Below are 15,411 nucleotides of genomic sequence, written 5' to 3' on the forward strand. Positions count from 1 at the left end.
GGGCACAGAGTGAAGGGCGTCTGCAAGGAGGTGGCCCAGGTCAGGGTCTCCGGCGTGGCCTGGGGCGCGGGAGATCCCGGGCTGACCAAGACGCCTGGGTGGCCGGAGGCACCTGGGACTGCAGATTGGTGGGGCTGTCAGGTTTCCGGGAATGGAGGCGGGGGGGGCGCCGGGCTGGCGGTAGCGAAACAGGTGCCTGCCGGGGCGACCGCGGGCTATGCGCCCCCTCACTCGACCCTGCAACACAGGGCTAGGCGCGGGTCGGCGGAGCCGGGTCTCTGCCGGCCCGCCCCCGCCCCCGCCCCCCTCCCCGCAGCCGGCGCGCCGTTCCGGGGCGTGTCCTCGGCCGCCCAGCTGCTATATAGCGGCCGGCGCTCCCCGGACAGCCCAGATGCGAGCGCAGCAGCTACTGCAAGCTGAGGGCCAACCATTGCCAGCCCCGATCCTACAGCCTCGCTCAGCTCGCTGCCTCCCAGTCCCCGCGCCCCTCGGCGGAACGAGCATCCGGCCCCCGCGGCGGGCGCCATGCTGCGGGCACGCCCCGCGCTCTGGGCTGCGGCTCTGACCGCGCTAGCGTTGCTCCGCGGACCGCCTGCGGCACGAGCCGGGGCGGGCACGATGGGCACGGGCCCGGTGGTGCGCTGCGAGCCGTGCGACGCGCATGCCTTGGCCCAGTGCGCGCCGCCGCCCCCCTCGCCCCCGTGCGCCGAGCTGGTGCGCGAGCCGGGCTGCGGTTGCTGTCTCACGTGCGCTCTGCGCGAGGGTCAGCCTTGCGGCGTCTACACCGAGCGCTGCGGCTCCGGCCTCCGCTGCCAGCCGCCGCCTGGTGATCCGCGCCCGCTACAGGCGCTGTTGGACGGCCGCGGGCTCTGCGCCAACGCCAGCGCCGTCGGCCGCCTGCGCCCCTACCTGCTGCCAGCGCCGCCCGCGCCAGGTGAGCTGCCCGCGCCAGATGCGCTGCCGAAGCGCAACCCTGGGCCAAGGTCAGAGGTGGTGCCCCTGTGGAGACTTCGTAGCTCTTCCCGCCCCAAGGGTTGTACATGGGAAAGCTGAAGCCTTACGACGCGAGGGCGCTTGCCCGAGGTACCCTCCACTACAGGCCTTCTACTCTTCGTTCTTTGAGTTGCGCGTTCTTGTAAATTGTAAAGCTCTTTCGGCGAAAACGGATTCTAGATTTCCTGGGGAGGGAGGGAGCAGATTTGGAGGTTAGCGGTCAATGGAGAGGTTCTGGACGGAGGGGATTCTCCGGCCATTCATGCAGGCGCCGCGCGGAAATGTGGGCGTGTACTGTGTGGCCCAATTCCGACTTGGGTTTCCCACGAACTAAGAACGAGTGTATCGGCGCGCGGACGATTCTTGCGGACCTAGAGGCGCAGGGAACGGGAACGGGTGCATTTGGACCGGGAATGTGGGCAGGCACGTTGTAGGAAATGGTACCTGGCTTTAAAAGTACTAAGGTATGCACAGACCACAGTTTGCAAAGCAATGTCCAGTCCAGGGGTGTCCCAAAACCAGGGAGGTGGGAACCGGGTATGGGTATCTTCTGCAGCCGGACAACCTGACGTTCAGAAAAAAAGTGACTCTGGCGGTGGCAGGTTCTCTAACTTTGAAGCAAGCTTAGCCAGCCTCAGTCCTGTGAGTGAAGAAGTTTCCACATCGCTGAAGGCTAGGAGAAAAAGCCCCCACCTCCAACCTCCAACTGGACAGAGCACAGTAGGCTAGCCACCGCCCCCCCCCCGCCCCCGCCCCAACATCCGTGGCTAGAAGGATGGAAGTCCCCTTCTAATTTCCCTCCGTGCAGGTTTCCTCTTCCAGGTGAGGCTATTTCCTTTACAAGACTAGTGGAAAGGTAAAATTACAACTGCCTAAAACATTTACTGGTTATAGTAGACTGTTAGAATTTCTGGATGTGTTTGACTCTCAGGGCAGTTGGGTCGTTTGCTGTGTGTACTTCACTATTACTGTGAATTTTTGGAAATTCAAAAAGTGATCTTATAAGTTGTTACAGGTATTACCGTTTGGGGCCAGACTTTAATAGGCATTATGATTACTGTCATAGGATCTCTATAGTATAGGTAAATTACAAAAAGATCTAAGTGACTTCTCAAACTCACTTGAGGGGGGAGAAGTAGTTTTACGTCACAGTCAAAAGTTTAAGACAATTATCTGTGGTTTAAATGGAAGGGGTTTCTCTTTGTGCTTGTCAGCAGGCATTAGAAAGAAGCCAAAAGAAATTACTTAAGAGTTCTTGAAAAAGAAATGCAAATACATTTATTTACATATTCTTAGCATTCCCCTTTGGCCCAGTACTTCCCTGAAAAGAGAAAACTAAGATGAAAGGAAATTGAAACCAAATTAAAAACTTACTGTATCGGATCTGAGCTGGATGAATTTGTGCTTTCCCAGACACCAGACCCTTTGGGAACTTTGCCACTTCTCTTCAAGGAACCATTTCTTTTCCTGGGTGAGGAAATCAAAACCAGAGGGAATGGGGATTTCTCCAAACACCCCGATGAGCACACCTGTCCAAAGAGCCTCCTGAAGAGAACAGGGTTTCTGCAACAGAGCAGAGTATCTTTCAACCCTACTCAACCCTCCAGAAGCATTCTCCAAGCTAGAGCGAGGCATTTGTTCCTCAGAGCATGGAGCCAGAAGCCTTGGCAGGCTTCCAGGAGGGTGGGCAGGCTGCCAGCTTGATGGGTGTGTTCTCAGGAGGGTAGAGAACAGGTCAGCTGCAGCAGTACGCTTGGCACCTCAGGTGTAGTAGACACGGGATCAGATAGTGAGCTGAGCCCCACCTGAGAGGATGGCCTCAGGGCACTGCTTGTCAGAGTGAAGTCATCCTGTGACAGTCTCGTGGCTACACAGAACCAGGCAAAAGGAAGGGGCCCTCTACTGGCCCTTCTCCATTAACATCCCAGGTTCATCCAGGAAAAGAAAGCGGCAGAGCATCCTGGCTCCACATCAGCTGTGCATTTAGTCAGAGTCCTTGAAATTCCAGTGACATTGTGGACATTCCAATGTCCGTAGCAAGTGTGTCTTCATTAGCTTGGTTACAGTCAGAGATCTGCAGGAAGTGGCTTCCTTTTCAGAGTGAAGCTCTTTGGCACAGAGGATTGTACGCCTTGAGAGGTGGAGATGTCCTTGTCCCCTCTGCTCCTGTGCAAAGGGGGTAGGAAGGACTCATCCAGGACAGTGCCCCAGGATGCACGGGGTCTGTGCAGCTCTCCTGAGTGTTCCAGACCCTGCCTGGACAGGGAGTGAGAAATGCGACAGTGAACACCATATAGAATACTCCCAGACAGGCCTCCTGAGTCCAGGTGCCTGAGGTAAAGCTGCTTTGCAGAGAATTCAGTTTCCCCATCAAGCCCTTTACCTGGTAGCACTTAGGACAGCCTGGAATCAGAATCCCTGGGGCTTGCTGACTCCCAGAGGCTGCCGTCACCCGAGTGCTTCTGATGCAGCAAGTCCAGGTGGGGCGAAGATATGCTTGTCCACAAGTCCCACACCCAGGAGGCCCGCTCTGAAGTAGCCCTACAGGGTGTCTGAATGGGCCTCTGAGCCTTCACTGACTCAGGTCTGCCCCCTCCTGGTGAAGGGTGAGAGATACGGGAAAGCTAAGAGCATGAAAAGCGTTTTCTTCAGCTGCACCTACGTTGTAGAAGCATGTTACATTTAATTTTTAAAAGATGACTTCTTGAGGCCAAGGGAGTACCATTCACCAGTAGTATTATGGAATAATACTTTACCGTGGTATTTTTCTAAACTTACTTGGAATTGTTGAATCACATTTCCGTATGGATCAGACTTGATCAAAATGGTAAGATTTTGAAAAGATGGTCATTTATCAATGACCATCAAGTCTGTGCCTCCTTCTGTCCTTCAAGGAAATGGCAGTGAGTCGGAAGAAGACCACAGCATGGGGAGCACGGAGAACCAGGCTCTCCCCAGCACGCATCGGGTGCCCGACTCCAAATTCCACCCCGTCCACACCAAGATGGATGTCATCAAGAAAGGTCATGCCAAGGACAGCCAGCGCTACAAGGTTGACTATGAGTCTCAGAGCACAGACACCCAGAACTTCTCCTCCGAGTCCAAGCGTGAGACAGAATACGTGAGAGCTTTTCCTCTTGCTGATGGGGGGCTGGGGCCACCTGGCCTGGGTATCCAGAGGTCACAGGGTCACCACTGACTCAAGAGCCCAGCAGTTACTCCAGTGGTCCTTCTGATGTGCCATGCAGCTGGGAGCCCCTCCTTACAGAAGGGATGCTGACCCTCCCCTGTGGCAGAGAGCCCATGAGAATCAGTGTACTGTCCTCCAGGCCTCTGCTGGCAGAGCGGTGTTCTCCCAAAGCTGGCCTGTTTTTGTTCACTTGGCCTCTGAGTGTCCTGGCGTGTGTGTCCCTGTCCCAGTCCTGTAGCTTGCCCTGGGGAATCATGAGAAAGACAGGGGGCTGTGGTTGGCATCTGCACAGGGACGGTGACAACTAAATCAGACAAAAGATGCTCGAGAAGCATGTGGTCGGTTCCCTGGGTGTTACGGGATTTTATCAGACACAGAGTTCCCAGGTAACCCATGCCTCCTCCCCAGGGGCCCTGCCGCCGGGAAATGGAGGACACGCTGAACCACCTCAAGTTCCTGAACATGCTCAGCCCCAGGGGCATCCACATCCCCAACTGCGACAAGAAGGGCTTCTACAAGAAAAAGCAGGTGAGCACCATCCAAGCAGCTTGCTCCTCTCCCTCCTCCGCTGATACGGATGAGGGAACAGGCTTCCACCCGAGTCCTCTGGCTGCAGCCCCTGCTCCCGCCCCTGTCCCCCCCACCACACCCAAGACCTCTGAGGGGCTTCACATGAATTCTCAACCCTGGTGTCTTCTCACCATCCGTGTCTCCTTCCCAACCTGCAGAGCAGTGTAAGGCCTCCCAGGACCCCTTTACTAGCCATGGAGGGACCAGGACATGTTAGCATTACACCATGGAGCGACATTTTTTATCAGCAATTGTAGAGAATTCCCAAGAAGCCTGATGTGATGTCCTATGGCAGGAAGCTTCTTCTGAGACCCCATGTCGGACCCTTGTACACCCATGCCTTCCTGATGGTGCCCGGCTGTACGGGATCAGGCACATGGGAGATGTGCTCATTTGAAGGCATAGGGAGTGTACCTGTGTAGATTTCAGATCATGTTCTAACAGCGTCTCAACTGACTTTTTAGTGGGACAGCTCTTAACCACAGTACCTACAGAATTAATCACAGAACAGCACGGCCGTGTTCAAAGTGCTGGTGGTAGTGGCCTCGATCAGAGGGCCCATCCTATTCAGTGATCACTGAACAGGCCTCTGTGGCCTTTTTGTATATTTCTATTAATCACTCATTCAGCAGACTTATCCTGAGAAGGTACCACATACACAGCTCAGGGCGTCCTCTGAAAGACCCACATGTGACAGGCACAGGGCAGATGGGGCATTGTCATGCCTCCCCCATTCAGCAGATAGACTTTGCAGGGCCAACAGGGTCTAGTGTCCACCCCTGCAAGACCCTGAGGGACACAAAACCACCAGGCCCCCTCATTTTGGGAGGCACTCATATCCACCCATCACGCCCCCAGACACACGCTGTGCACACAAGGCCTTGATCAGTTGTGCTTTCTGAGGGTAGCAGAGACCATGCTAGGAAACCATCCTGAGGGCTGAGCACCTGCCCCGTTGATAGGACCCCCCAAGGCGGGGCCTCCCCAGGTCTCACTTAATCTGTGCTCTGCCCACAGTGCCGCCCTTCCAAGGGCAGGAAGCGGGGTTTCTGCTGGTGTGTGGACAAGTACGGGCAGCCCCTCCCAGGCTTCGACGTGAAGGGGAAAGGGGACGTGCACTGCTACAGCATGGACAGCAAGTAGACTGTGGCCACGTGAGTCCTGGGGACTGGCAGGGACCCACAGGGGCACAGGTTGGGGGGGACACCTATAGATCCCAGGGATCCACAGGGGCACAGGTGGGAGGGGACACCTGTAGATCCCAGGGATCCACAGGGGCACAGGTGGGAGGGGACACCTGTAGATCCCAGGGATCCACAGGGGCACAGGTGGGAGGGGACACCTGTAGATCCCAGGGATCCACAGGGGCCCTGGTGGGAGGGGACACCTGTAGATCCCAGGGATCCACAGGGGCCCTGGTGGGAGGGGACACCTTTAGATCCCAGGGATCCACAGGGGCCCTGGTGGGAGGGGACACCTGTAGATCCCAGGGATCCACAGCGGCACAGGTGGGAGGGGACACCGTAGATCCCAGGGACCCACAGGGGCACAGGTGGGAGGGAACACCGTAGATCCCAGGGGCTGGTGACCCAGAAGCTGCACTGGCCTGGTGGACAGTCCCACACACAAGACAGAGCCCTCACTCTGCCCAGACAAGAGCAGGAAAGAGGGTCTGTGGCCAGGTTGTCTGAGAGACACCTCGCATGCATGCTGCCACTAGGCTCTTCTGTCCATGGAATTTTCCAGGCAAGAATACTGGAATGAGTTGCCATTTCCTTCTCCAGGGAATCTTCCTAACCCAGGGATCGAACCCACATCAGTTGCATTTCCTGCATTGCAGGTGGATTCTTTACCACTGCGCCACCTGGGAAGAGACACTTTGCTTCATTTTAAAGAACTTAAAACCCTTAAATCTTCTTACACATGCAGTGTAAGATTTCCAGAGTTAAGCTTTTCCCCCATGAGCCTCATGGTTCATTTAATTTCACATGTAAATTGTTTTCATCCAAAAGAACTTGTTGAAAGAATGAGTTTCTAAAGATGGTAGCATTTTTTTTTTCTGGTAAAATACATTACGGCTATCCCGAGTCAATGACTAGTATCATTTTAATATAAAGTTTACATAAATCTAATATGAATGGAGAAGGGAATGGCAACCCACTCCAGTATTCTTGCCTGAGAAACCCCATGGATGGAAGAGCCTGGAAGGCTATATTCCATGGAGTCGCAAGAGTTGGACATGACTTAGTGACCAAACCAGCAGCACCACCAAACATAAAATTGACCTTGTCCTCGTTATACTTTGTTTGGTGACACTCTTAAGAGCCACAGAAAAATCAGATCAATAAGATGAAAGTATATCTGATTGTAGTATAAAATACCAATTTTAATGAAAGATCTTATCAAAGATTAGATGGTATCACTTAAAGCCCATGAGTCATACTTAACACTGCACCATCATAGAACAAAGCAACAGGTACCAGCCCCAGGTCTTAGCAAGGATGGAAACAATGAACATGTTTTTGGTTTAACTTTCTGTTGAACTTTTGTTTTCAGGCTTTATGAAAGGTATTTCCTTTGTGAACTAGTGACTGGTTTTGACTTGTGATTTCCTGGATTTTTGAGCAAGCTCATTGATAAATGAATCATTTTCTAAAAACAAAAAATCTAATATGAAAATGAAATTTCAAACCATCGTGTGAAAGAATGAAATCATATTTCACTTTGTTTTCTTTTCATAACTGAGAGCTATTTGGAGAAAAATATTTCATGGTCTCAAGACAAATTTAAGTAAACAGAAGAAAATGTCATTTTTAGTGATCAGTTCTGTTTCCTTGCAAGTTAAAAAAAAAATAATTGTAATTTTAGGGCAACTATGTTAGTGGACACCGTGGGCGTCTCATGGAGTTCTCTGCTTCATTAAAAAGTGCAGGGTGAGCCCCTACCCTGCCAAATGTGTGGGTGTCATGCCTGATTATCCCAGGGTGGGCATTGAGCCCTTTTGATTTGGGGGAGATTTATTTCAACACATTCTTTTTTCTTTCTGTTTTAGTTAATGTGGAGCTCAAATATGCCTTATTTTGCACAAAAGACTGCCAAGGACATGATCAGCAGCTGGCTACAGCCTCGACTTCTATTTCTTTTTGTGGTGAATTGATTTTTTTTTTTTTTAAACCAAAGTTTAGAAAGAGATGTTTGAAATGCCTAGTTTTCTTCCACATGGTGAACCTGGCATCTTTCCAGTAGTCAGTGAAATGCAGTTTGATTTTTCTCGTTGCTTCCTATAAAAATACTTGTAAGCGCAAACTCGGTGCAGCCGTAGCTCACACTGCCCTGGGACCCTCCCCACCTCTCACCACAGCCAACCCTCCACTTCATGCCTTAGCAACAGCTGTTGCTCATGTAGACTCGCTTCATCCCCGCCTGTACGACGAGACAAGGCCTCATCAAGAAGAGGAACGCCCTGTCCTTAAATGCCTGCGCATCCCGACACACCCACCTGGGGCCAGGGTCCCTGGACCAAGAAGATACTTTGTATCTTCAAGGGACCTGCACTGCTTGGAAACAAGTGGAGAGAATCAAGTGGAATCTTGTTTGAAAAAAAAAAAATGACCAAGAATGTTCTAGGGCACTCTGGAAACCGACAAAGGCGGGGATTTCAGACCCTTGTCAGGCAGCTTTCTGAAGACACGGGCTTTGCTGAGGCCCCATGGGGCAAGGGGGCAGGGCGACAGCCAGAGGCATCACAAGTAATAGCCTGGCTCTCCAGATGACTGCGGAAAACAGTGTTTTCCCACTCAGCCATTCAAGGGCAAGTTTATTCTTGAGGATAAGCTCCTTGAAGGCAAAAAAGGTTTCTTTTCATCTCTCCCCTTTTGTCCTCCTTGGCACAGTATAAAAAATAATCATCCTATATAACCTGGAAGACGAGTGGCTTGCTGGGGAGCCGGTCAGGGACACTGGGAGCACAGAGAATCACCCTTGCTTGGTTCACTTGGACTTCCTCCTTTTCTTTCTAAGTCACAAGTACACGCAGAGTACCCTCTTCCTGACTGTTCACAGTGTATACGTCATCGTGCAAGTATGATAGCACCTATACTAGATAATCCTAGATGAGTTGTAAGCGTTGCTAGAGAATATAAACACAGCCATGACCGAGGGAGGGGGCTCGTGCATGGGGCTCGGCCACTCTCCCAGGGGCGCCCTCCCAAGTCTGCAGGAGAGCGGGGAGGGGTCCCCGGCCACCCCCCGCAGCCTCTGGTTGGATCCACGCTGCACACAGCCCTCCTGGAGAACACAAAGGGATCTCAAAGATGTTCCGCCTACCTATTAGCTTTCCTTTATTTTTTTAATTAAGTTTTTGAGGAAAAAAAAGTATTTTTGAAAAGTTTGTCTTGCAATGTATTTATAAATAGTAAATAAAATTTTTACCATAAAGAAATTCCCCTTTCTCCAGTTTTTGTGTTACTAACAAACCAGAGGGCAGTGGTGTTCCAGCTGTAGTTGTAACTTTCCAACTTTCCCTGCTTGCGTCTCTGGCAAGAGAATCCAAGGAGCCACCCCAGGGCTTTGCTTGTACCCACGGGGGTGTTGGGTCATGTCTGCAGTGAGCCTCTGGTTCTGAGGCCAGATTGTTGACCTGAGTGACCACCTGACCCTCGTTGCCTTTAGATTGTATCGCCTGTTGTCCTGTCTGTCACCACTCCGGGCAGCCTTCATGGCTGAGCAGGAGAAGGCATGGAACACTCCGGAGGATTCAGCCGCACATCCTTTCCTGTGATCTGGTCAGCCAACCCCTCTCTGGTCTGGAGAAGGGAGTGGATGAGGCCAGAAACGGATAGAAACCCCAGGAGACACTGGGTGGGGTTCCACGGTCTCCGTCCCCTCTCTGCAGCCTTGGAACAGTTGACCCTTGTCACAGAGCCACTTCAGGCAAAGTTCTGAGCCTGTGACTTCTGGGCATCGAAGGATGAATTGCACATCAAGGAATCTCCTGTTTAGAACCGTAACTGATCTGTTAGTAGAACATGTAAGGTGGGCCCTTTATCACAGAGCTGCGTGTGCTGAGCAGAGAGCCCTGTAGGTGCTCTGGGGACCAGGGGTGTGGGAGGTGATCTGGGGGACCTGGGCAGGAACCAGGCAGGCCCTTTGGAGCCACTATGAGCTGTGAGCCGCCCAGGATGCTGACTCTATAAGCCCTCTGGGCTTGTCTTCCTGGAAGCTCCCAAATCACGGGCCCTTTCTTATCCTCATTCTCCACCTCCTTCCACACCTGTGGTCACCTTTTCTTGCAAATGCTCTCGTGCCATGTCCAGTAAGCACATGGATTGCACCCACCTGGTTCTGCCCCATACCTTCCCTTCCTCAGTCACCTAGGCAGACCTTCCACCCTCAGGCTTCAGCTTTCACCAGCCCTGAGTGCAGGTCCCCAGCCACCACCCCCAAGGGCACAAGGAAGTGAGTGATGGGGCTCTCCACTCACAGAGGTCAAGGCCAAGTGGTTGCTATGACAACCCCTTACCAGGATTCAACCAGGACATCAACACACTAGGAAAATCTCACTCACTGATGCTGACATGGGTGTCATGAAACAAGGTTTCTCTGATGAGGCAACCTGTCCAGAGTCATTTTCTCATGTCCAAACTTGAACCAACCATACTTGTACAGAAACGTAGCAGAAAGGCCTAATTGGAATGTGCCCAGAGACCACTGCTGCTGCTGCTAAGTCTCTTCAGCCGTGTCCGACTCTGTGCGACCCCATAGACGGCAGCCCACTAGGCTCCCCCGTCTCTGGGATTCTCCAGGCAAGAACACTGCAGTGGGTTGCCATTTCCTTCTCCAATGAGTGAAAGGGAAAAGTTAAAGTGAAGTTGCTCAGTCGTGTCCGACTCTTAGCGACCCCATGGACTGCAGCCCACCAGGCTCCTCCCTCCACGGGATTTTCCAGGCAAGAGTACTAGAGTGGGGTGCCATTGCCTTCTCCCCAGAGACCACTAGGACATTTTAAACTGAAATAACCTCTGTAGAAAGGAATATTATGCCACTACTAAAATGTTTTTGATGTTAAGACAGAAAGATGCTCGTGGTGAGGTAAAGGAAAAGTAGAATGCAAGTATATTATGTACACGCACGTACACACACAGCTGAATGGAGATACACCCAGATGGTAACCTGGTTATACTTTCTGTAGATGACGTCCTTATTTTATTTCTATTTCATTACAATTTCAACAGCTTCCACAGTGAACATGAATGAATTCCTTTTATTTACCAAAGTATCCTGCTTGCGTCTGGGGAGGGGTGGCCCACTGCGCAGGAAGGCATCTGCTCCCAAAGTTGGGGGTGGGGTGTCTGCCCCCGTGGCCGTCTCAGGATCCCACTCCCACAACCCCAGCCTAGCCACACCCCCAGTCTTGAAAATGGCCTGGCCTCCTTTCCTGGCCCCACATTCCACCAGTAGTGTTGTCCACATTTTCTGTCCTAGAACCATCTGTATGCAGAGAACAAAACACAGGATCACTGCTCTTGTAGAGAAACATAGTAAACAAGACAACATGAGTGGGCCATGCAGCTGGTGGGGTGTGAGTGCAGGGGAACACAGCAGGATGAATAAGGTCCAAGGCATCATTGCTGCTGTTTCCCCTTCCCTTTGTCACCAGCTTGGGTCCTTGGACTCCTTAATCAACAGAAATTGATAAGAGGCCTGATGAGAAATTCAGGTTGGGGCTCCTGCTGCAGCACCAGGGTATGAGAACAAGTAACAAGTGTCCTTGCTCCCTTCCTGAGATGGGTCAGAGTTGTGGGATGAGCCAGTTCCTTAAATGGAATAAGGTTAGGGGCCGATAGATGTGCTGGAGGGGTGGTTTAGGTAGTCCGGCCACCCCCTTGGTGTAAAGGGATCATGCGCAGTCCCCCACTTTTGCTCCCAGAACCTCAGAAATGGCAGCTGGGTTTTGGCCTTTTTGTATCTTGTTCAGTCACTCAGTCATTTCTGACTCTTTGCGACCCCATGGACTGCAGCACGCCAGGCTTACCTGTCCTTCACCATCTCCCAGAGCTTGCTCAAACTCATGTCCATTGAGTCGATGATGACATCCAACCATCTCATCCTCTGTCATCCCTTTCTCCTGCCTTCAATCTTTCCCAGCTTCAGGGTCTTTTCCAATGAGTCAGCTCTTCGAATCAGGTGGCCAAAGTATTGAAGCTTTGCTTCAGCATCAGTCCGTCCAATTCAGGACTGATTTCCTTTAGGATTGACTGGTTTGACCTCCTTCCAGTCCAAGGGACCCTCCAGTCTTCTCCAGCACCACAGTTCAAAGGCATCAATTCTTCAACGCTCAACCTTCTTTATGGTCCAACTCTCACACCCATACATGACTACTGGAAAAACCATATCTTTGACTAGACAGGCCTTTGTTTTCAAAGTGATGTCTCTGCTTTTTAATACGCTAAGTTTGTCATAGCTTTTCTTCCAAGGAGCAAGTGTCTTTTAATGTCATGGCTGCAGTCACCATACGCAGTGATTTGGAGCCCAGGAAAATAAAATCTGTCCCTGTTTCCATTTTTTCCCATCTATTTGCCATGGGGCGATGGAACTGGATGTCATGATCTTAGTTTTTTGAAATGTTGAAATTTAAGCCAGCTTTTTCACTCTCCTCTTTCACCTTCATCAAGAGACTCTTTAGTTCCTCTTTGCTTTCTGCCATTAGTGTGATATCATCTTCATATCTGAGGTTATTGATATTTCCCCCAGCAATCTTGGTTCCAGCTTGTGATTCATCTTTAATTTCTTTTAAAACTATTTTGCAGTTTTCAGAATACAAATTTTGTATTTCTTGTTAAATATACTACTAAGTATTTTATTCTTGTTGACACTGTTGTGAGTGAAATTTTCTTAATTTCATTTTTTGATTGTTACAACCAATTAATTTTTATATATTGATTCTATATCATTTATTAGTTCTAATAATCTTTTAATGGATTCCTTAGAATTTTTTATGTATAAGATCATGTCATCTTCAGCATACTAACACATATATATGGAATTTAGAAAGATGGTAATGATAACCCTATATGCAAAACAGAAAAAGAGACACAGAAGTACAGAACAGACTTTTGAACTCTGTGGGAGAAGGTGAGGGTGGGATGTTTCGAAAGACCAGCATGTATATTATCTATAGTGAATATATCTATATTCACTATAGTATAATATCTATAGTGAATAGATGGGATGCATGAGACAAGTGCTCCGGCCTGGTGCACTGGGAAGACCCAGAGGAATCGGGTGGAGAGGGAGGTGGGAGGGGGGATCGGGATGGGGACTACATGTAACTCCATGGCTGATTCATGTCAATGTATGACAAAACCCACTGAAATGTTGTGAAGTAATTAGCCTCCAACTAATAAAAAAAAAAAAAAAAAATCATGTCATCTTCAAACAGATATAGCTTTACTTCTTCCTATTTCTAGATGCCTTACATTTCTTTCTCTTGCCTAACTTACCTGACTAGCACCTCCAGCCCAATGTAAGCAAAGTCATGAGAGCAGACATGCTTGTCTTGTTTCTGATTTTAGGGGAAAAGCATATAGACTTTCACCATTAACTATGTCAGCTGTGGTGTTTTCCAAGTTGCCTTTTGTCCACTTGAAGAAGTTTCCTTCTGTTCCTAGTTTGTCGAGTGTTTTTATCATGAAAGGATGTTGGATATTATCAAATACTTTTTCTGAGCCTATTGAGATAATCTGTGGGTTTTTTTTATTTTATTTGTATGGTTTATTACATTAATTGATTTTAGGATGTTAAAACAACCATGTCTTCCTGAGGTAAATCCCACTTGATTATGGTGAATGATTATTCTAACATGTTGCTGGACTTAGTTTGCTAGTATTTTGCTGAGAATTTTTGTGCCCATAGTCACAGGAGATTTGGGGTGGTAGTTTTCTTTTCTCGTGATGTCTTTGGTGTGGAATCAAGGTAAAACTTCTGTGAATGTAGGCTCATAAAATGAATTGATACGTGTTCTCCCATCTTCTAAATTTTGGAAGAGTTTGTAAAGAATTTGTACTCTTTAAATGTTTGGTAGAATTCCTCAAAGAAGCCATCTGGGTCTGGGCTTTTATTAATGGGCAGTTTTTTCTTTTCCTAATTCAATCATTTCACTTGTTACAGGTCTAATCAGATAGTCTAATTCCTGTGTCAGTTTTGGTAGTTCCTGTGTTTCTAAAATGTTTCCATTTCATCTCAGTAATCCAATTTGTTAGTGCACAGTTGTTCATAGTATTCCTTTATAATCCTTTTTATTTTTGTAAAATCAGTGGTAAGGCCACCTCTTTCATTTCTGATTCTACTTATTGGAGTCTTTTTTCTTGGTCAGAAGAGCTAAAGATTTGTCAATCATGTAGATCTTTTCAAAGAACAAGTTTTTATCTCACTGATTTTTCTCAATTGATTTTCTATTCTCTATTTATTCATTTATTTCCCTCTAATCTTTATTATTTCCTTGCTTCTGCTTGATTTAGATTTGGTTTCACTTTCCTTTTCCAGTGTCCTAAAGTTTTTTGAGATTTTTTTCTCTTAATAGGGGTATATACAGCTGTAAATTTCCTTTTGAGCAATGTTCTAGCTGCCTCAGATTTGAGGGAGTCCCAAGCTCAGGAAGGAGGGAAGCGTTATCCCAATTCAGACCCATAGAGTCAAAAGTATGAAAACCAGGGAGAGGTTCCATGTGTACCTTCCACCTCTGCCGGCTGTGAGGACTAAGAGCAGCAGCACTCCAGAACTGATGGAACCACAGAAACCATCCTGTTAACAATGCTGATGGCCTGGGTCAGACATGGAAGAGTTTCCAAACGCATCTGGGGCAGAGGTCCTTCTGTCCCGCCAAGGAGCTGTCCCCAGAGCCAATGCCCCCAGACACCTGTGTGCATCCATGGGACTTGCTGTTGTGACCATGTTCTCCACACATGGGGGCACAGGGGAGCTGCCGAGAGGCTGCTGGAGAATCAGGTGGACACAACAACAAGAAAACATGCGGTAGGAGCACTGAAATCATGAAGGACCCTTTACTCACATTCCCTCACAAATGTCCATCAACTCCTGATTCGTTTGAGAGAAACTGGAGCTAGAGATATCAGACAGAGTGGCCAGTTATGCCTGATCCATGAGAGCATGTTCAAAAGCCTTGGGACTGGACAGGGCTGGGCCCCACATCTAAGACAATGTTGATACTTGTATAGTTTAACTGATACTTTCGATTAACCACCTAAACAAGGTGGATGAAAGCCCCCAATTTCGGTTGAGATGAGGACCTCTATAGGCACTGCTGTGATGGTACCTTCAAGTTTGGAGTTGAGTCCTTTTAGTTTTGCCCAGAAGATACCTCCCGCATGTCATGGGAAGGGAAGTCCACCTTCCCCCAGCTCTGCTCCTGAGTCAGGCCCTCAAGCTGGGTCCTACAGGGGTCTCAGGAGGGCTGAAGCACTGAGAATGCTCCCATTGCCATCGTGGGATTATGGTGACCACGATGCTGTCCACTTTTACCAGGGTGGGATGAGGCTATGGTTGACTCACATCAGACTGACTGGTACATTTTAAATGATGAGTCTGAGAGCTGAGTTCACAGGGAGCCCTGGGGCCCAGGCAGAGGGAGGGTGGCAGAC

The 15,411-nt window shown here is 49.5% G+C and overlaps 1 protein-coding gene across 1 annotated transcript; it reads left to right on the forward strand.

Moving 5' to 3' along the window:
- Positions 1-358: 358 nt before the first annotated feature.
- IGFBP3 (insulin like growth factor binding protein 3) lies at positions 359-9,194 on the forward strand. Its single transcript, XM_043872554.1, has 5 exons — positions 359-934; positions 3,888-4,114; positions 4,592-4,711; positions 5,771-5,907; positions 7,806-9,194. Exons 1-4 carry the CDS (start codon positions 526-528, stop codon positions 5,894-5,896), a joined length of 882 nt encoding a protein of 293 aa, XP_043728489.1. The 5' UTR covers positions 359-525; the 3' UTR covers positions 5,897-5,907; positions 7,806-9,194.
- Positions 9,195-15,411: the final 6,217 nt, after the last annotated feature.

The sequence above is a fragment of the Cervus elaphus genome, chromosome 18 (assembly GCF_910594005.1).
Source record: "Cervus elaphus chromosome 18, mCerEla1.1, whole genome shotgun sequence".
Taxonomy (NCBI): domain Eukaryota; kingdom Metazoa; phylum Chordata; class Mammalia; order Artiodactyla; family Cervidae; genus Cervus; species Cervus elaphus.

Excerpts from the sequence above, each read along its gene's own strand:
- IGFBP3 (XM_043872554.1), top strand. The coding sequence starts at position 526 with ATGCTGCGGGCACGCCCCGCGCTCTGGGCTGCGGCTCTGACCGCGCTA. Across the intron at positions 935-3,887 it reads GCCAGCGCCGCCCGCGCCAG|GAAATGGCAGTGAGTCGGAA; the intron begins GTGAGCTGCCCG and ends CTGTCCTTCAAG. Across the intron at positions 4,115-4,591 it reads CCAAGCGTGAGACAGAATAC|GGGCCCTGCCGCCGGGAAAT; the intron begins GTGAGAGCTTTT and ends CCTCCTCCCCAG.